Genomic DNA, 23,201 nt, shown 5'->3' on the forward strand with positions numbered 1-23,201 from the left:
AGCTAGTTGATATATGACATCGTTCAAGACAGAGATAGCTGTAGACATCGCATACTCCTTGTTGCCTCTCTCCTGTTCCTCACTGAGCCAGATGGGATAAAAATACTGATTCCAACCAACACAGTGAGTCAGGGGCAATGTTTCTGTATTAATACTTCTAGGAAATTCCCACACCAATATGGTTGATTATTTTTACTATAATTATCTATAGGCCAATACCTGCCCTAAGAATGTAACTTCTCCATACCGATCATGGGAAATAAGCAGGATAACATCCCACAAAAGTCTTCTACGATTCAGGACGTCAGTAGCAAATGAGGAAGCCTTTAAATAGGTGGTCTATGGAGACCTGATAATGCTAATATTATCTTTCCCAACTTAGAAGGTTAGTTGCCTTCCCTCATGACTAGGAATTCCTTCCGTTATTATCATAAATAAACACTTCCATTTTCAGTGATAAAGTCTAGAATGATGTTAGATGGTCCTCAACACCTTTACAGTCAAGAAAACACAATATTTAAATAATTCTGGTAATCCACAATATGCACACACTGTACAACTCCTAAGTGCACAGTTTGAGGACTGGGCTTTGAATTTTGTAGCAGTTTACATAGCAAAGATCCCCAATTAAATAATGATAAGGCATATAGTTTAAAATGTGTTACAAAGTAAGGGGGGGAAAGGTAATAATTAGGACACAGTCAAATGAGGATTCAATGTTCTTTTTTTACCTTAAAAAAAAAAGTCTCAATTATCTTTAGGGCAAGGAACAGATGTTTTTATCAAATTAAATCAGAATCATTTGTAGGAAACCAAAAGGCAATCATAAACAATATGGAGGCTAAACACTCATGACAGGCTGTTAATAAGTCCATAAAAATATTTTACTTAAATCCCTTAAAATATCAGTGTTTTTAAAAAATTACATTGTGGGATATACTGAGACCATAGCAGACATCTCTAGTAAATTAGACTGAACCAAAAAAAAATTCTTCCAGATGGTTCAATCTAATATTATTACATTTAAGTACTGTAACATTTATAATGCTATTCATAGAAAATTCTGAATTCCAAAAACAAAATTAAAGATTTAGAATTCATGGTTAGAAAAAATGGACATGGAGTTATTTTGGGGATATTGAGGTGACTGGTTGAGAATTAATGAAAATATAAATGTTAAGTTAAATTACAATAAAAAAACTACCATCAATGCAGTCTTTAATTAAAATAAAATAATAAAGTTATTAACATTATTGAAGAAACTGTGACTCTAGAAATTTGATTCTGGATGAAATTTCAAAAACAGTAATTTAACAGTAATTTTCTGTAGGTCATTGCATGCCTGAAACCATGGAACAAACAAAACAATGAAAACCTTTGATTGATATGATTTGTCAGTTACTCATTGGGTCCTATTTTTCAAATACTTATTGACCTCCTTTGGTTCTGAAGGAAATGCTCTACATTTTATTCCTTAATGCAACTTCACCTAAGACCATGTTGTAAATGTGATAAGCTATAAGCTTTCAGCAAAAAGTTAGAAAGCTATTTATGTGAAATGGTAGTCTTTCCTTTCTTCTTCAGAAGTTGACCCTTACGCTTAGTTTTAAAATGTCCATTTAAGATAACATCTCCATCTGCAAATCTTACTGGGCAAGGTGACTATCCACGGAGTGGGGAAGAGGTAGGCAACAGGGACATCACCATTTACTTACCTTGAAATGGTGCAGGTGAAGACTGAGCCATGTGTATATGTTCCTCATTGATTAAATAAATTGGCTGGTGTTGGGCAATCTCCACACTTGTGCACACGTTACTTTCTCCATGAAGAAAGAATGTGAACGCGCAGGACAGATGCTCACTATAAGAGAAACAGTGAGAAATTCAACTCTCCATTTTGGTGGGAAATGAGCGCTAGACACAGAAATTACAGACGGGATACAGCTTTACTTTTATCAATCACCCAGCAAAGCCTGCCTCTGTGGATATTAATAGCATATACTTGTAGTTGATTTGAACAAGTAACATAACAATGACCTGTTGACAAAGTAAAGACACTAGTTACGCTACAATATGAAATTTGGAAAGCTATTGTGCAGATTGCCTCCTGTTTCATTTGCATCAAGTGTCCTATGCTGACTATAATCTCCTAAGGACAGAAAAAGAATCTTAACATTTTTCTACCTTAACATCTTTCTATCTTCTGAACTGGCTTTTAACGGATTCTAGGGACAATGATAAAATAGTTTTGTTTATGTTTGGTATGGCATAACAATAACATCAAATTTTACAAGCTTACAACATTGAACATGGTTAAAATTGTTCATCTAAAAATAGCAATTAAGGACACAGTTGTATATAAATTCCCAATATACAATTGCTAAGGTAATACAAGTCTCTAAATGGGCTGGTAATATTACACTTAATTTTTACAATTTACTTCTCATCACAAAATTTTATTAAAGCATTCCACTTCTCCATTTTCCACACAATTAGCTAAAAATTGATAAAAATGATGTGTCTTGGAGAAAAATAATTTCCAAATTACTACAGTAGCACATTCTTTCAAAGTTGTTAACTTTGGCCCTAAGCCAGTGATAATATCTCCATTTCTCAAGACAGCTTGCAAGAATACTTGCCTGATGAACCAAAGTCACTGTAGGCCAGGCAACTATCATTTAAAAAATCATCTCCAAGATGTGCTTCTTCTCAAAATTTCCCTAAAATGTTATAAACTGTATTTTGAGTACTACTCAAAACATTAAATTTTGCTTAGGTATAAAATTATAATGCTTTAAGGGAAAATTGAAATAAAAATGGTAACATTTTCATTCTATCACAAAGTGAAACGTATATATTCTTCCTTGACAAGTATGTTGAGATAGCCTGTAGCTACCCCCAGCCCAAGGACAGACTTTGAGAACTTGATGGTACCTACAACCCTCTCCAGCTGTACAGTTCTGTGTTTTTTGTTTTTTTTTTTCTAAAGAATACATGACACAGGAGAGCAGGGAGGACAACAGTGACATTAGAAAGTAGAATCCCCCTTTGACCTACCAATACCACTGCTAAGACTTTATTCCATAGATAAAACTACTGTACAATTATTGACTACAGCACTGCTTGTAATAAATACTGCAAACAGCAAAAATGCCCATCAGCAAAGAAATGGTTAGCTAAACTCTGATCTATGATTCATCCCTACAAAGTAATACTGTGCAACCACTTAAAAGAAAATGACCACATTGATATGTGGAAACCTCCAACATAAAGTCATGAATATGAGGGGAAAACCAAGGCACAAAAACACTGTGGCTAATATAGTCCCATCTGTATAAAAACGGGACCGGGTTGGGGGAATATACACACACACAATTTGCTTACACTGGCATAAAATTTCTCTGGAAGCATACACTTTAAAACCCTAATAATCCTGATTGCCTTTGGGGAATGACACGGCATGACTGAGGGAGAAAGAGAATTCACAATTCTTATTCTTTTATGCTTTTGAATATGGGGCCATATGTCACACAGAGAGTAATGGAGGTAAGATCTGAAGGAAGCCCGTGCCTCCTGTCCTTGTGCAGTGTGCGTGCTGGCCCAACTAGAGGCATGCACTAGAGGCATCCATGGCGTTTCATCTCCTCATATTTGGCTCTTAGTGGAAGCCTGCTGAGATCATCTTTGATTCTGATTCTGTTATCTAATGTCCTGGCTATTTGATCAGCGAGCCATCAATACCTTTATCCACGCCATCACTAAAAATGGTGACAAAGACTGCAATGAGAATAGAATCCTGTGTCATCTTATCAGGTAAGTCCCAAATTACAAATTCACTGGAGTGCTGCCACCCACTCACTATTTCTTGTCTACAAAGGATACTCTGAAAGATTATGTCAAATCTCTAGATACAATGAAGATACATAACAACCGTCATAGTTCTCTGATCTAGACATTTGTCTAAAAGTAAAATTCAGGTAGTCTGATACAAAAGCCAACCCCCACCAACTTTTACTTTTAAGTAGAAGGAGTTCAGATATGTGAATAAACATTGTAAACAAGGGGTTCTACAAAACAATTATAGATATGTTACGTTAGATACTGTTGTGACAGAGTTAGGTTATTCTAAGCACCATACCTGTTTCTGCTTCTTCTCACCCATCACCTACTTTTAACCTAAACCATTACTCACTCAATTTCGTCTATTTCATAGACTCTCATTGTGTGCCAATTGAACAGCACTGTAGAGGTGATCAAGATCAACGTCTTTCAAATTCAGGGAGGAGACTATGCCCAAAGTCACAATGGTTTAGAGCACAGCTGGATAAGAGTTCATTCCCCCTTTCTTAACATAGTGTTCACAGCACATTCATGACATTCTACCTTCAATCAATGTTACATTCACCCCAATAGAATATAGGTACTTATCAGCGTGATTGCACAATGTGTAACTTATACCCGCCCCTGCATCATTTCTAACCTCCTACTAAACACCTTAACTTGCCATAAACTGAAATTGGAGCCTCACCCTGTTCTCTTAGGGCACTCCACCTAACAAGAATTCTAAGCCTTCTAACTCCATCTATTATTCCACTCTTTATTCAGTAAATCAGGTCTGATTCAAGCAATTCTTTATTTAATCTCTATTTTACCCTAAACATGTCCAAAGTTACACTTCTCTCACCCTTCCCCAGAGTCCTAGAGGACTACATATCTCCTTTTCTCGGTAAATGTACCCCTGTACTCATCCTCTTTCCCTTCTTGAACAGTCTGTATTTCTTCCTCTTTACTTGCCCCAGGTTCCTAAGCCATTAGATACCTTCTCTTGATCAAGTTACTCTTTCAGGGGTACTGTCACATCTTACCCCCCTGTTCACTAATATCAAATAACCAACATGTAAGTAAAATGGTCAGTATAAATAGTAGCAATACCACCAAATTATCTACAAATAAATAAATTTTGTGCTACAAAAGAAATGAGGTACTAAAAAAATAATGGAGGGGTGCTATTTTGGAAAGGTGCATAATCAGGGAAGAACTTCTCTGAAAACAAGGAGAGCACTTAAACAGGCTTGATTTTTGAGGTGCCTGGCTGACTCAGTTGAGCGTCTGACTCAAAAAAAGGAGAGCACTTAAACAGGCTTGATTTTTGGGGTGCCTAGGTGGCTCAGTCGGTTAGGCGTCCAACTCTTGGTTTCAGCTCAGGTCATGATCTCACAGTTTGTGAGTTCAAGCCCGCATTGGGCTCTATATTGACAGTGCAGAGACTGGTGTGGAGCTCAATCCCAAAACCTTGAAATTACGACCTGAGCCGAAATCAAGAGTCGGAAGGATCAACCTACTGAGCCACCCAGGTGCCCAGAGAGCATTTGGCATTTTAAAAGAAACTTTTTAAAGAGGAAATGTGGCTGCATTGCTGTGAAAATAAAGGCTAGTATAACCTGAATTTGGAAAGATAGGAATATTTGTTCACTCTCTGCCTACCAAAAAGACAAAGATACATCAGAGTAGCTGAAAAATAAAGTAAATCTATCTGCATACTGTTTATAAAAGCCACACAAAATAAAACTACACCACAAGAATGAAAATGAAAGGGAGAAAATGATATGCCGGGTAAGTCCAAATAAAAATAAAGCTGGTATAGAAATAACAATAACTGAAACAATAAAATGTTTTTAAAACGTAGGGTTCATTATTACATTATAATAAAGGGGAACTCAACAATAAATTAAAACAATCTTGAATGTGAATATTCACAACCATATGGTATGCCACAGAATTTTAAAATATGAAAAACAAAAAAAAAATTGGTAGAACAAGGAAAAACTGACAAATCTGCAATGAATAAAGATTTCAACATACTCTTCTCAGTATGTAATAAAATAAGCAAATTATTAAGAAAACCAAAAAACCAAAGCCCCAATAATGACAAAAATATATAAACTTGAGTATATATGCTGACTTTCCAGAAATAATCTATTCCCTTTCCAAGAACACATGTAAGAGGTACAAAAATGAACTAAGTGGACACAAGACAAGTCCTAAATTTCAAAGATCAGATATCATACAGACTATACCTTCTTTAATCATAGTGCAATTTAGTTAGAAATCAGTTGTTTAAAAAATAAAAAGGTTAAAATAAAATCTCTTTGGAAACTTAAACATGCATTCCCTAAATAAGTCTTCGGTTACAAAGGAAATCACAAAATACTTAAAACTGTATGACAACGAAAATAATACAGGTCAACAACTGCGAGAAACAGTGCTTAAGAGAGTAATTTATATCCTTATGTGCCTGTAAGAAAATCTTAAAATGAGATAAGCATTCAAATTAAGAAGTTGAAGGGCCAAGAAGCTCAATGAAAACAGAAAGATGAAAATAATGATGACAAAAACACTGATTAATAAAATGGGGGTGTGGGGGGGGGGGAGATGATCAATAGAAAGTATTGACAAAACCAAAACTTGTTCTTTGCACAAACCACAGTAAGACAAACCACCAGGCTGGCTGACTGCTCTGGGGGAAGGAAGTGGAGAAGATGCCCGTGCAAGGGAGGAGCACAGATAATCCTGGGAACCCAAAGAAGGAAATAACCACAGAGAGTAGGAGTGTTTTGATGATAAAAATACTATACGTAACTTTATGCCAATAAATCTGAAACACATGAAATGGATAATTTTCCATAAAAATAGAAGCTGTAAAAATTTTTTGAAAAGAATAACTAAGAAATTCACCCACTGAATTCAACACCAGCTTAGAAGGTTTTATAACACTTTCAAGGAACAATCAGTCTTCCTATTCAAATAGTTTCAACAAATGATAAATAAAATAAAACCTCCCAAATCTTTCCTTTAGGCCTGTATAGCTTTGACAGTAAAATGAGATACAATTAGTTACAAGAGAAAGTCACATGTAACAATTTCACTCAAGAACAGACACAAGACTACTAAGTTAAATAATAATAAATCGAGTTGAAAAGTGATCCAGAGAGCTACAATACCACCAAGTGGGGTTTATGTTGGAATAAAGGAATGGATTAACATCAGCAAATCTGTTAGTGTAATACAGCACATTAACAGAGGAAGGAGAAAAATCAAAGAATCCATCTCAGCACACAGAAAAAAAGCATGTATTAAAATTCAAAAACTCCAATAATCATTATTTATAAAATAAACTCTTAGCAAACTGGAGTCAAAAGGAACTATGTAACTTAAATAGACAAAGCAATCATGCTGCTTAATGTTAAAACTTTAGAATACTCTATAAAAATTTGTTAAAAAGGCAAGACAAGGATTCTCCCCTTATATGCAACACTGCACTAGATGCCCAAGTCCTTGCAATAAGAGAAAGAAGTATAAAAACCAGAAAGGATGAGGTAACAGTATCTTTGCAGATAATGCAATTCTGTCAGATTTTTTCAATGTAGACTACAGATAGATAAACAGAAGTAACAACAGAGTTAAGGTTGGTAGACCCAAGATCAACAATAGCTGGGTTCTTACATGCTATTTACAAAATATAACGGAAAAAAAAAATACCCCATTAGCAACAGCAATGAAAACCAAAAGGTACTCAGAAAATAGATGAATAGAGGATATGTTAGCCTTCTATGGAGAAATTCACAGAACATTCAGTTTGCAGAATATAAAAGACATAAACTCTTGGGTGGGTGGCTCAGTTGGTTGAGCGTCTGACTTCGGCTCAGGTCATGATCCCACGGTTCGTGGGTTCAAACCCCACGATGGGCTCTGTGCTGACAGCTCAGAGCCTGGAGCCTGCTTCGGATTCTGAGTCTTCCTCCTCTCTCTCTGTCTCTGTCTGTCTCTCTCTCAAAAATAAATAAACATTAAAAAATATTTTTTTAAGATATAAACTCTTTTAAAAGACAAATCATATACCTAGATATGCTATCAGTATCACAAAGATTATAATTCTCCCCAAATTGATCCATAAATTCAATGCAATTCCAACCAATCTGATTCTGAAAAGTATGCAGATCAAGAATAGCCAACGCAATTCTGAAAACAAACAAAGCAACAGAGTTAACTTAGTAGTATCCAGATGTACTACTGAACCACAGTAATAACAACAGGGTAGTAATGACTCATGAATAAAGACCCGTTAAACGGAACAGGGAACTCAGAAGCCCATCCTCCAAGGGCTCCCCATCTCACAAAGTGTAAAAGCCAAGAATGCAGCCCCGGTTGCCTTTGTGGCCAAAGTGCCTTCTGCTCCCTTCCATTCTCTCTCTCCATTCCAGCCGATACAGCTTCTTGCTGTTCCTCAAACAAGCCCATCACAATGCCTCCTCTTGGCCATTCAACATTACTGCTTCTTCTACCTGGAACTCTCTTGCTCCCAGCCATCAATAGGGCTCTCTCCCTTACTTCCTACAAGTGTTGCTTAAATCCCATCTCCCCAGCAAGGCTTATCCTCACCATATAATTTAAAGGCACAACTCCCCTTAACTCTCTTGCCCCCTTTCCCCTATAGCACTCGTCACTTTCTCATATTGTCTCTGATACACCAGTCACAATGCTTCTTTAGAAGCACTGTGGATCTAAAAACAGCCTTGTAAACTGTAATGCTCCCACTGCGTTACATTCTTACTACAGATAATGGGAAGGAAATGAGATACTGCAGGAGACAGAAGGGAAGGAGGAAGGAAGACAAAAAACAAAGTAAAAGAGGGATGGGAAGAAATGAGAGGAAGAAAGACAGGAGAAAAAAGAGGAGGAGAAGGGAGAGGGAGAGGGAGAGGAAGAAGAGGAAGAGAAGAACAGGAAGAGGAGTTTCTGGAGTCTGTATGGCCATGTGTGGTGCGTAACAGGTAATTTTGTCTCAGAAGTTTGAATGAATTTTCTTTTTAAAAATCGCATTCAAGGGCACCTGGGTGGCTCAGTCAGTTAAGTGTCCAACTTTGGCTCAGGAAATAATCTCACAGTTCATGGGTTCGAGCCCCGCATTGGGCTCTCTGCTATCAGAGGGGGCTCGCTTTGGATCCTCTGCCCCCCTCTCTCTGCCCCACCCCTGCTTGTTGTCTCTCTCTTTCTAAATAAATAAACTTAAAAAAAATCACATTCAAGATTATAATTACACTATTGGCAAATGTTCACGTTATGGACTTCATAGGGGGTCTGTTCTATAGCTTTAGCATTTGCCACTTGTTTTATTTTAAAAAATTAACAGGTGAGAATTTTGAATAAGAGTATAATAAATGCTAGAATAATTATTTTATGACTAATAAACAACCAGGCTTGTATTATATCTGTGTACATTATTCACAAGAATGTCATTTTAAGTGTCCTAGATAAACACTATTGATGAGAGAAAGAACACTATCGCAATTTATTAAACTATTTACAAAATGTAAAATTATTCCTACTTCAAATATGTAACATGACTTAGAGAAGCTAATTAAAGCCTAAAGGCTTTTTAAACTTCCTCTCACCACCCTCCTTTTTTCTCTCCTCTTCCCTCTGTTTCTCTTCTTTATCCCTCCCTCCCTTCCTCCACCTCTCCCCATGATTCTATTTTTATTCTTTCTTTCTCTCCCCCTCTCTTCTCCCTCCTTCCCTCTCCCTCTCCACCTCTCTCCCCACCAAGTGCTTTACTGTATTTCACCTATGCTACAAGTCTATCTCCAAATATCTCACCAGATGTTTGTAACTCTTTATTCTAAGCTTCAAAGACCTATTTCTTTCAGCTAAAACTAAGAAACAAACCACCAAAATAATCTTGTTTCAAAGTAACAAGGGCAAGATCTGCAAGCAGTCAAAGCAACCAACTCCTACCTCACCTTGGAGCTCCCCTAGACATCAGAGTTTTAGGCAATGAATTTTAATATTTCTCTAAACTAGGAAACATCCATCCATCCACCCACCCACCTATCTATCTATCTATCTATCTATCCATCCATGCATCCACTCATCCAGCCAGCCACCTATCCATATGTGTGTGTGTGTGTGTGTGTGTGTGTGTGTATAATACACAGATAAATGGATATATGGATATACGGATGTATGTACATAAACGGTTTTGGAGAAATCTCTTCCACGGTTTAAATGCTGAGCAGCTAAACATAACAGGAACAGATTCCCTCCTGGCAGTCGGTGCAAGGAGAGCATTCACAAGAAAATCGTCAGTGTTAGTGCTGGTAGACACTGACCCCATTAGCCACTCCTCTAGCCTCAGCCAACCAGTCTGCTTCAGGACCGGGCACTTCTTACTGTGCACGCCACGCGGCTCCATCCGTTGGTGTTCGTGCTCTTCTTTTGTCTAGAATAAACTTCTCCTATCCTTCATCTAACTCCTGCTTAGCTTCTCCAAGAAATCATCTGTCAAGTCCCAGAGCCGGCTACGTGCCCCACATGCCTCTGCGTATACCTCAGTCAAAACACGTTTGTAAGTTTTACATCTAGTCCGTCTGACTAAATATTGTGAGGGCAGAAGTCGCATTTTAGCTTTCACTTTGGAACCTTCACATGGTATCTGGCACGGGCACACGCTGCATTAGTACTTAATTGAGTTTGTGATATTTTGTATCTTTCCCCCCAAATTTTTTGGCATTTTACCAGGTGACTCAGAAACAAGCCTGGAATCGTGAGTCAGAAGACAGGGAAGACAGGAGTAAAAGCTATGACACTCCAGCCAGGAATACATTAGGTGACACCTACCCATGGCCTTGAGAATTTCTGATGATCTTTCTAACTATTCTTCTGCAGGGAGCCTGCTCTGGGCACATCACTAATGGCTATAGGGTATAATACAGTGTGAATCTCTTTGGGACCCAAGGCAGTTTATACTCTCTGGATTAGAAAAGAGATGAGCACAAAATAAATAAGGACTAGACATATAGGTCAACAGGATATTCTCTTCCGTAAATGCTACTGAAGAATTCTGTTCCTTTACTCCATTATCCATCCTAAGTACTGTGGCCAAATCAATCCTCCTAAAACACGTTTGTAATAAAAATCAATACTACTCAATCCCATGTTATAGTCCCCCACTGCCCAGAGGAAAAAGCTAAACCCCTCTGCCCTCTGCCCAGGCTTTCCTTATTCTAGTGCAACCCACTTTTTCTTTTTAAGTAGTATTTAAAACCCTACTTCCATGTACAAACTCTCAGTGACAGCCAGCTTGGAATGGTTAATGCTTTGTGCATCTCTCACATGAATTCCTGTAACTCCACGCAATTTCCCACTCCTTCATTCTCCTTACATCCCATTTCTGAAGGTCCAACATCACGTCTACTTTCTCTACAGAGCCTTCTCATATTAGCTCGTTCCATAGAGACCTCTTCCTGCTACCAAGAGTCCTCACCGTGCTTGGCACCCATGCCGTCAGAAGAACTTATTTAACGAAGCACACCTATCTGTCTTGTGCAAGACGCTCTGCTACATTTTGGAATATGGAAATAAGCAAGTGCAGAACCAGGCCTTGGGTATGTTATAGTTTCCTAAGCAAAGTACCTAAAAACTTTAGAAGCAGCCAAGAGAGTAACATAAAATTATTGTACTAGCCTGCATAGCAAGATCCCAAAGACATCAAAAGGCATAGCAATATGAAGATGGGGAAGTTCTGGTAGGATATCGTAGTCAAAATTTTCTACCCTAATAATATTAAACTTAAAAAAACCCTCATCATATGATTATAACATCTTATATGGGTTTGTATCCTATGCAATCTTAGAGAATTATCAGCTTATAAAAGAATGACACGAACCCATGGGAATGAGGAGAGGTTTAGGGAAAGAAAAGTTTCCTACTGTTTATAAAATATCGTGCATTCTATCTTATTGTTCTAATTGGGTTAAATTCTCTATTCTCAGAGGTCCAATAAGTAAAACTAAAAACTACATTCCAATAAGAAAAGAAATGTGCTTGCATTCTATCTTTCCAACATCTTCTCTCACGACATTAATTTGTATGTGCAAGGCTTCCATCGTCCCATTTGTTTCCTTCCTAGGACCTGTCATAATCTGTAGTTATTTATGTTGATGGTCCCCTCCCACCACAACGAAAGCCCTCTGTATCCCAGGAACCTAGCGCAGCCCATGACACACTGCACTTAACAGTCACTGAATGAAAGAATGCAGTTTTAGTCGTAACCAATGGTTAAATTACTTTTCTTTAGAAAGTTCCATCTTGAGCAGAACAAGAACAGCTGATGCACACTGAATATTTTTAAAGTGGGGGAAAGTTTCATTGTTAATAGAACGAGGTCATACGTAATCTCAATGATAGAGAAAAAAGTAACTTTTTTTTAAGTTGATGAGAGAGAGAGAGAGAGAGAGAGAGAGAGAGAGGCAGGCAGGCAGAGAGAGCACACATACGCACATACATGAGCGGGAAAAGGGGAGAGAGAGAGGAAGAGAGAGGATCCCAAGCAGGCTCCACAATGTCAGCAAGGATCCTGAAGTGGGGCTCGAACACACAAACTGGGAGATCATGACCTGACCCGGCATCAAGAGTCAGATGTCTCACCAACGGAGCCACCCAGGTGCCCCCAAAAAGGCAACTTTTAAAAGTGTTCACTCAGGAAAACACAAGGGGTTGGTGGGTGCTGCACCTCTGTCGTTGGGAAAGGACCCGCACACATGCAAAAAAGGAAGGACTTAGTATTCCAGATCATTTTATTCTCTTACAATATTCTAAACCTTAAAAAAACAAAAGGTTTTTTTTACTTCTTACGCGGAGTTTTCAGAATGCAAGTATTACATGTGCTTTCAAAATGCATTATGAATATTAATAAACTCCTGTTCTTTTCATGGTGTGAAAGTGTTTTGATAACAGATTCACAATGCAGAACGCATTTAGATAATTCTATCTAAATGCTTTCTGTGTTATGAACTTATCTTAAAATTTTCCAAGCTGTCATTAACCAAATCTCTTGCCAGAAGTAATTTGCCTCACTCTATAGATCCTCATTTGGGAATATTTTGCTAATGTTACTTTATCATTTCCTTTCCTTAAAAATATACTGTTTACTTTGGCAGCCTTCACAAAGACTATGTTGAGATCCTTTGCTCACTAGCATGCTGCTGACCTTTCTCTTATTGGACCAGCCTTAACCTTCTTCCTTTTTAAAAGACGGTGGCATTATAATGTTCAAATAACAAGACAATGAAATTATTTCATAACACTTTGAGATGCTTTCATTATTTCATATACCTTCCCTTTAAATTATAAGTTAAATCTGATAAAAAGGCAATGAAAATGTCCAGGAAAGTTAATGGCACATAATTTTTTTTTTTAACTGAGAGGCAGCGCTTGTATTATAACTGTCAAATTACCATTACAATTTTATGAAATCACGCATCTAAGAAGAATAGCTACCAAGTAAATTATTACAATACAAAACTGCCTTGGTGGACAACTCTCCCTCATATATAAAAACATATACCTACGAGTATATTTATCAATACGCGTGCACACATGCACACGCACTAAGTTAAATTAGCAAGCTCTAGGACTTCTCCTTTCTACCCTTCTGTCCTCAAAGCTCAGTTGCTCACTGTTAGTACGCTTGGCACTGGTGCGCGAATTCGTGCTGCTCAGAAGGGTGCCACTCCTGGCACTGCAGTGGTAACAGCCCAGCAGCACTTCTTACATTAATGCCAAACGGAGCCCTGCTGGCCGAAAGGACTTAGTGTTTCTCCCTGGGCGCCTCACTTGCTGGAAGCAAGTGACAGTGCAGAGGCTAAGATTCCCTGTATATCCCTGATCCAAAGGCTGGAAAGCTTGAGGGTTCCCATCCTGACGATAAAAACTACATAAGATAATTTTCATGATGCCAAAATAGACATATGAGCTGCTCTAGTCAGTGATCTGAGCTTAAAAAAATCAGAGGCCGACATACACAAAATTTGAGGCGGCTTATGAAAGTCATCTTATTAAAATCTCTCTTGAGGTTACTAAACTAGGCCAGATTATCTAGTCACAGTCTCTGGACAGCCCTTTGAAGATTCAATGGAATGTGCCTGGCAGAGAATACAGATTAAAGTAACATTTATATTAGGTAACTCATAACCACCAAAGTACTTCTGCTCACTTTAAGACATGGTTGGATTCTTTTTTTTTAAGTATTAAAAAAAAACCCCTTTATCGACTTTTTTGGTTACTTTTAAAAGATAGTAACAAAGTATGTGTGTGAGTGGGGGGGGTGGGTGTAATGAGGGGGGTAATGGAAAGCCACATAAATTTTCTGCCATTTTCTCGTTAACTACCGTGAAGGCATTATATATTGCTAAGAATACTAAAGGACCAACTGACACTAACATAGCTAAGGCTTTCTTTTTTTGTTAAGATTTATTTTTAAGTAATCTCTACACGCAACGTGGGGCTCAAACTCACAACCCTGAGATCAAGAGTTGCACGCTCTACTGACTGAGCCAGCCAGGCGCCCTGCTAGGGCTTTCTGTATCTTTTTGCCTGTGTGCCTGAGAGTATTCTCTAGCCTTTCTTTCCTGTCCCTTATTGCTAAACTGAAATGCTAAAATGAAATCCTCCCAAACTACAAAATACTCTTGTATAGTGTATCTTAAAGTCATGGGTGTCTACTGACCAATATGACAGATTCTGCCACCTGAGGAGGAGCCTAAGTGGTGGTCATGGAGGAGCGACTGCCAGCCTAAAAGACACGTAGGGACAGATCCCCACACCCAGCTGACACTGGGAGAAAACGTAAAGCAACAGGAATTCCAGAATGTTGCCATTCACCGGATGAACAACAGCAGGCAGGGCCGCACCTACATGGTCAAACAATGCCACCCCCACCCAAAAATCTGTTAAAAAATACTGGTGCTAGGTATGTAGGCTTTTTGCTTTCACAGAGCATTATTTCTCCATATTCCACTAATGTACTTCCTATCGTGTATGAGTATCAACCTTTATTATTTTTTTCCTGTCTCGTTATATTCATTATATGTAAAATACCTGAAATACTTCTAGAACAAGAAGAGGTAGGAAAAAGAGGGAAGGATGCATATGGAGATTCCCTTTTCCTTTCATACCCCAAGTCTAATTAAGGAACACTGTTATATTACAGTATGTATTTAATGAGAGCTGATATAGAAATTAAACAGTACAACATGATAAAATTATTCCGTGTCCGTCCCTATTCACAGTAATGGTCCCAGTTACATTTTTAAAAGACAATGTCTACAACAAACAAAGTAGGGGGAAAAAACTACCTTTTTATTTCACACTATTTCAGACCTAGTAGCTGATACTCAGCTCAGTGTGGCTTGGCAAGTTCTTTAAAGGCTTTCCAACACTTGGCATTAGCCTACCAGCGAGCAGGGCCCTCTATATTCAGCACTGTTGCAAAATGTCTCACTCACCAGTACTCAAAGGAAGTCACAGTTTTCCCAGCAAAGGGAAAATAAAATTGGAGCGGACACTTATTTGGTAGAATGCTGTTACCAGTGAGTATTTATCCTCCATACTCTTCCCATACCACAGGCCTACTCCAGAGAGCTAGGTTTTTCTTTTCTTTAATCAAAACACAGTGCAGCCTTTAATCATCAGCAGTGCTTGTGATCCCAACCCCCTTATCCCTAACATAAGAAAAAGAAATCTGATGGCTAAAGCCAACAAAAAAATAAACTTAAGATGCTTCTACACGTTTTTTATAGTCTATTTAAAATTATGACGTCAAAGATAGCTACATATTTTGCAATATGAATTAACTTTGATTCTTAACAATTAAAAGCAATTTCTCCTGGGGCGCCTGGGTGGCTCAGACAGTTAAGTGTCCGGCTTCGGCCCAGGTCACGATCTCACTACTGGTGAGTTCGAGACCTGAATCGGGCTCTGCCCTGACAGTGCTCACGCACGCTCTCTCTCAAAATAAATAAATAAAATTTAAATAATAATAATAATAAATAAAAGTAATTTCTCCTAATCAGGTAAAACTCGTATGACAGGATATAAAAGAAAGAGGAGATACTGGAACTCACACAGTCATCAGGTGCTGTAAACCTGAAAGATACTACTTATTCAATATAAGAATGGCATTAGCACCTCACTAAAGGGACAGGGAACACAGAAAACATCACCTGAAGATGTAGCCCCTAAAAGTACAGCCCAGAGATACCCAATAAATACCCAGTCTTCAAACTATTCTAACGTGCATAGTAGTTATGTAAACACTTAATGATACTCACATACAATCAGCATCTGGTCACTGCCAAAAAATATGATTTTAAAATTGTGAATGTTCACTTTTTAAAAAAAAAATTTTTTTAATGTTCATTTTTGAGAGAGAGACAGAGACAGAGTGTGAGTGGGAGACACAGAATCTGAAGCAGGCTCCAGACTCCAAGCTGTCAGCCCAGAGCCCAACGTGGGGTTTGAACCCACGGACCGGACCGTGAGATCATGACCTGAGAACTGAAGTCGGACATTTAACCGACTGAACCACACAGGCGCCCCTCACCTTTTCTTTTTTTTTTCTTTTCCGTTTTTTTTTTAGTTCTGTCCCTTTTTCCATGTCTAGACCCTCTCAGACTCAGAGCTAGGTGCTCTCACTCATCTTGGCTTTAAGTACCGTCTCCATGTGCACGTCCAGGGGAGCTCTCTCTGAGAGTGCCAATCTGTAAAAGACTTAGACATAAAAAGATTCTGATAGAGAATCTCCTTTCATTATCAAGAACCAGTAACTGAGGCAAATTTCAGTTCATTTGGTCATTCAAGGAGTACGTGTGTGCTGCCCTAAATGCCAGGTGTACCCTACAGAAGGCCCCAAGAATCCCGGTTCTCAAAGACTGTACGTTATTGTTGGGACGATCCGGACAGTTTTAAAGTTTTATAAAGATAATTTTGGGGGGTAAAAGGTCTAAGAAGAAAACAAAACAAGGTGATGTGCCTGAGAGTGGCAGGGGAGGGGACCTGGGGGGAAGATAGGATACATTATACAGGAGGCAGTGGTGGGAGGGGAAGACTTCTTCCAGGAAGAAGAAAGGAAGGTGAGCCCGAGTGAGACCTAAGGGGAGGAGGTTTAGGCAGAGGGCATACACAAAAGGATATAGGAAAAAGTTTAACATGTTTGAAAACAGAACAGCCACTGTGTTTGAAGCTTATAAATGGGAAGGAGACAGGTACAAAATGCGGTCAAAGAGGTGAGCAGGGGCTAGAACATGTAAACCTTTCGACAATGGCACAGGGCTTGAATTCGATTCCAAATACCTGCGGGATTTTAAGCAAAGGAATTCCTATGTCTAATTTATATTTTGAAAAGATCGCTTTACTTATTCTCTGAATACTACGTTACGGAGGAGTTAAGTAAGAGTAGATGCAGGGAAAACAGCTAGAGGGCTCTTCTGTCAGTCCAAATGAGAGAACAGCATGGCTTAGGTTGGCAGCAGTGGAGGCACCACGAAAAAGGTCAGGCACAATAGCGAGAAAAGGGCTAAGGGCAGACACCTCATTTGGGAGACGTGCACACGGAGACGGTACTTAAAGCCAAGATGAGTGAGAGCGCCTAGCTCCGAGCCTGACAGAGTCCAGACGTGGAAGAAAGGACACAACTCAACTTCTGCTTTGACATTCTCGGGTTCTTGGGTGGGGGGACCAATATGCAAAAGGTCTGGAGACAGAAAGATTCTGCAGGGGATCGATCTCCTTTCGCTGTCAAGCATCAGCACTAGCAGCTCAGGCAACTTTCACGTGCTACCACGTTTTCCGTACATGAAGCAGATCTTTTAATGATACTTCTAACAACAGGCAAAGAGAGAAAGTTAATTTTTCTTTATTTTAGTGATAAAAGCTACATACACCTACCTACCTACACACACACACTCACTCTCTCTCTCTCTTCCATTGGGAATTTAATAAATTTAACTTAATCAAACTAACCTATTCATATTTTCTCCTCTCAAAACTATTTTTTAAGAAGAATTCACCGAGTTTAACAAAATTTGCTGAAAACAAATAATGAAGTTATAAAATACTATTTGAACCAAATTATCATCTGAATAAATACCAGTTTTTCTAATTTGTAATCACACCTACAAATCTGATTAGTATCACAATTTGAAGTAACAATAAAGGAAGCAATCACACAATCTATTTTACATTCAGAGATTTCCACTTAAAATAATTTTCCTGTTTTATAATGCTCACAAAGGTGGGGAAGAGATATGTCAGTCATTGGTTTTCCCTTGATCAGGCTGGGTCATTTACTCAAGAGCAAGAGACTCCTTTAGATATATTACTTTTTCTCCAAATGGCTCTGACAGAGTCTTACTTACTAATTTTAAACATACATCAGATCTGGAAACTACCCAAACTCCCATCAATAGTAGTAGAATGGCTAATTAAATCGAGATATATTCACACAATGGAATCCCATACAGCAATCAGAATAAATGACATACAACTACACACAACACCTTCAATGACCATCACAAACAATGCTAAAGAGAAGACGAACCAAAGAATATATATGATTCTACTTACGTGAAATATAAAAATACATTAAACTAAACTAAGCTGTTAGAATAGGGCTCATGCTTGGGACGTGAAAAGAGAATGAGGGAGGTCTTGGGGTGCTGGTGACATTCTATTTCTTGACCTGAGTGCGGGTTACATAAATGTGCTCAATTTGGAAATACGTATTTATAAACACTACGATAAATGTACATTTGTATTATATACTGTATTTCAAGAAAGTTACACATATACAATAAAAAAAAAGCAAAATGCTAACATTTTGAAACATGAAGAATTTTAGGTTAAATCAGAGCTGTAAAAGCGTATTTATCTATCTGTGACAAACAGAATAATGGTTTCCCAAAGATGTTCCTGTCCTCACCTCCAAAATCTGTGAATAGGTTATACTACACAGAAGGGAGAAAGAATTAAGGTTGCGATGGATTAACGTTGCTCATCAACTGACCTTAAAATAGAGAGATTATTTTGGATTAGCCAGTGGGCCCAATATAATTACAAAGCCTTTAAATGTGTAACAGAAGAGTCAGTGTCAAGAGCTACAGGATGTGAAAAAGACTCAAAAAGTCATTGCTGGCTTTGAAAACAGAAGAGGGACACAAGTTAAGGGGAAGCCAGAAAAGGAAAAGAAAGAGATTCTCCCCCTAAAGTCCTAGAAAGGAGTGCAAACCTGCCAACAACTTGATTTTAGCCTGGTGAGGCCCGTTCCATACTTCTGATGTCCAGAACTAAAAAGATAATAAATGTGTAAGATGACAAATTGTCACCTTTGTAGTGATTTGTTTTAGCAGCAATAAGAAACTAATACGTTATCCTCTTCTCTTTATTTTTTTTCAGAATATCACATAGCTTATACACAAAATAAACATTTTATTTATTTTTTTTTAATTTTTTAATGTTTATTTATTTTTGAGACAGAGCATGAACGGGGCAGGGTCAGAGAGAGGGAGACGCAGAATCTGAAACAGGCTTCAGGCTCTGAGCTGTCAGCACAGAGCCCGACACGGGGCTCGAACTCACGGACCGCGAGATCATGACCTGAGCCAAAGTCGGCCGCTTAACCGACTGAGCCACCGAGGCGCCCCCAAAATAAACATTTTAAATAATACATAATTTTAGAGAAAAACAGATAATAGAAAAATATGGTATAACACTAACGGTAGCCTGTTTGTACATGCTAATGTAAGGTTCCATCTCCCCCACATTTTGGAGGTTATCTTTACATCCTCCAATAATCAAAGCATACATTCATTACTTCTTACATCTATTTATGCAATACATTTTTTCCATTCCTATCAACACTCAAGTTAGTTCCCAAATCCTTTTACTCATGGAATCAAGACAATTATTTTCACAAAACCAATTTCTCAATTTACCTGAAAATAATGTCTGATGAATTTTCACTTTATCCTTTACCTCCTAAATTTAGTAAACTAACATTAATAAATGAATTTTTTTAAAGGGGAAGAAAGAGATCATTCTTTCCTAATTCAATAATATTTAAAAGCAAAACAATGAGGAAAAAATCAATTTGGAGTCATCAGCAAAATGCGATAGGACTTCTAGCTTATAATTTATCCTCATGAAAACCAGGCCATTTCAAAGTTAAGAGTCAAATGGTATTCTTCAAAGAACCTAGACTGGAATTTCTAAAATCAAATTTCTAAGGAAGCCTGTTGTAAATGACCAATTGCACATACTTAACTATCAACATAATAATATATCTGAATAAACATTTTATTGTAACTCATTTCAAGATAGCCCTACTTTTTTTCCCCCTCCTAATGAAAGCGGCTTTAAGCAGCTAGGTATAAGATCACACCCACAGGGAAGTAGCAACAAAGGAGACAAAGAATACGATATCATATGACCTGTTATTATTATTGAATTTTAATCAACTACTTAAATGAAGGAATATCTAGCCTCCAACAGAGGCAAATGCAGATGGAGGTAAAATTCAACAATACCTTACGTAAGTTTAGGACTGCCCAAAGAACAACTAGAGTGGGTTTTAGCTGGTAATAGGAGGCATCTAAATGTGACCGGCAAAAGGAACTAAGGTAGCCGTAAGATCCAAGAACAGAACTAGATGTTGGCTATCCAGAACATTAGTGTTGAGAGATGGATGGTATTTAGAATCCCCACGAGAGGCTGCTTTTTAACTCAGACAAGTACAAAAGTACAGACGTTCTAAGGGGACATTGTTACTAATGGGCATTCGTCCTGGGCATCAGATAGGTTGGGGCAGAAAACATTAAAAGTCACCAGCTAAGAACAAAGAAGTGAATGATAAGACTCTGCTCCAGATCTCTGCTAGCCAAGAGCGTTCACTTTAATTCTGGATGTCACACTTAAGAAGAGTCGTAATCACACTGGAACACACTCAAGAATGACAAAAAAACTTACAACCAGACAACATGACAATAAGTGAAGGAAGTAGAGATATTTAACTAAGAAATGAGACAACTCAGGGAAGAGACATAAATAATCTTTCCTACCCAAGCGATTCTCAAGCATGCCATGCCATGAAACCTATTTTGCTCAGCATGGTGTTTTATAATCACTGCTGGGATAGTACATGCTATCCTCAATTGCGGCAAACATCAATCTTACACAATGATCAAAGTGTGGCCACACACTGGCCCATACTTCATGGCACAGAGAGAACTCAAGCGTACTGGCCAAGCACCACGTACAGACGCTACAGAAAAATATACTTCAATTCAGTATAGACTCTCTAACTGGGCTGCTGAAAGAAAATATGAGCGGACAAGAAAGGTAATGTATTTGCTATCTCTGAAGGGTGGTGGAAGAGACTCGGGCATACTGAAAGGTGAGGGGGAGCAGGATGATCTTTACTAGCACCTTCAATCCTGAGATTCTAATGATTCCATATCTCAATTTCCAAATAAGCTGTACCTATTTACATTTTTTTTAATATATGAAATTTATTGTCAAATTGGTTTCCATACAACACCCAGTGCTCATCCCAAAAGATGCCCACTTCAATACCCATCACCCACCCACCCCTCCCTCCCACCCCCATCAGCTCTCAGTTTGTTCTCAGTTTTTAAGAGTCTCTTATGCTTTGGCTCTCTCCCACTCTAACCTCTTTTTTTTTTTTTTTTTTTCCTTCCCCTCCCCCATGGGTTTCTGTTAAGTTTCTCAGGATCCACATAAGAGTGAAACCATATGGTATCTGTCTTTCTCTGTATGGCTTATTTCACTTAGCATAACACTCTCCAGTTCCATCCACGTTGCTACAAAAGGCCGTATTTCATTCTTTCTCATTGCCGTGTAGTACTCCTTTAAGCTGTACCTATTTAAAAAAAATCCCACATGGACTGATTACTCAGAAGCAGACGCAATACTGAAAGGCAAAAGCGCATCAAAATGTAAGGGGAAGATGTACTGAGACAAGGTAAAGAGAAGTATCTTGAAGACACTATTCCGAAACTTTAATGTATATTGTTGGTAAAGCCACAAATGCATGAGTTATTAAATCAGTCCCCCGAACCAAACTTTTCTGCTCTCCCTTTATTACCAGCATTACTATTTGAAAGCAGAACTTACATGAATACCTATTTATAAAAGCGGCAATATAACAGAGGTGAATAAACACAAATTTATTCCCCCTGGAAAGGAAACATGAGGCTGATAGCCTTCAAGAGCAGCATCCTATCAGCCTCAAGTATCAGCCTGTGAGTTGGAATGAGAAAAAAAAAAAAAAAAAAAATCAATATTGTTTGAATAGCAAGAGTTATAAAAAGAAGAAAATTTTCCCTGGGTATGATGCCATTACACTGTTTACTCTCAAGGGCTGAAGTCTCAATTCAATTCTTCCGAGGATAAAGGGCCGCATTCATCCACTGTTAGCTGATGTTCATCTTGAACAATATACTCACACACAACGTAAACTTTCAAATTTCTTATTCAGTAACACTTAACTTCTGTGCCTGGGGTCACCACTGGTAAGAGTTCCGACAGATACTCTTTCTCCGGTTTCCTTTGTCAGCTACCCTGGAAGAACTACCATCTCAAAACTCAGCAGATAGTTCTATCCCTCTACCCATTTAATCATTATAGGCCGAATCCCCTCTGCATCAATTAAGCACACAATGGAGTGCAGTACAGAAAACCACAATAAGCAATACAGAAAAAAGGATTAAAGCCATGAAAAATGTATTAATTTATTCTACGCAATGCACTTGTAATTCTTCCACTTTCAGTCAAGATCACAGTACAGTTTAATAGTCTGGTTCAGGGACCAATTAATCCTTTTATATTTAAATCAATCACTGACTCCTCTCCGAATAATTTAGCTTCTACGTGCTGCCTCCCATTTGATGTCTTTAGGGAAAGAGTACAGTTAACACTATGTGGCACATTCATCATGTTTGGTAATAGAAAAAGAATTGCAGTATCAGAGAAATCTCATATGGAAAGGAGAACATGCTCTAAAACATGTTAGCATAACCACTGTATGTGCCACCTTTTTCTTAATTAAAACAGGCAAGTTAAACCTGGGGCCAAGAGTACACCCTTCATCCAGCCTTTCACAGCATGTGTGCATGCATGTAAGCACTTATTTGGGAATGTATAAAATATACATCCAAGAATAAAGCCTTTCTCTACAACCCCTTCAGCTCTACCAGTGTCAGATCCCCTCTCTCATCGCAACCAACAGCAGGATGACCTCGTGATGCTCAAACAGTGGGAGCAGGGAGGAAAGTAACAGAAAAGCGAAG

The 23,201-nt window shown here is 38.3% G+C and overlaps 1 protein-coding gene across 4 annotated transcripts in view; it reads right to left on the reverse strand.

Annotated features, from left to right (window-relative positions):
- MED13L (mediator complex subunit 13L) overlaps window positions 1-23,201 on the reverse strand; it is a 302,742-nt gene that overhangs the window by 55,711 nt on the left and 223,830 nt on the right. For all 4 annotated transcript variants that reach the window (XM_078435759.2, XM_078435758.2, XM_078435761.2 and 1 more), the window contains one exon: window positions 1,716-1,861. In XM_078435759.2, coding sequence (XP_078291885.1) covers window positions 1,716-1,861 — 146 coding nt within the window. The remainder of the gene's footprint in view (window positions 1-1,715; window positions 1,862-23,201) is intronic.

Source organism: Panthera onca, chromosome D3 (genome assembly GCF_046562875.1).
Source record: "Panthera onca isolate mPanOnc1 chromosome D3, mPanOnc1 haplotype 2, whole genome shotgun sequence".
NCBI lineage: Eukaryota > Metazoa > Chordata > Mammalia > Carnivora > Felidae > Panthera > Panthera onca.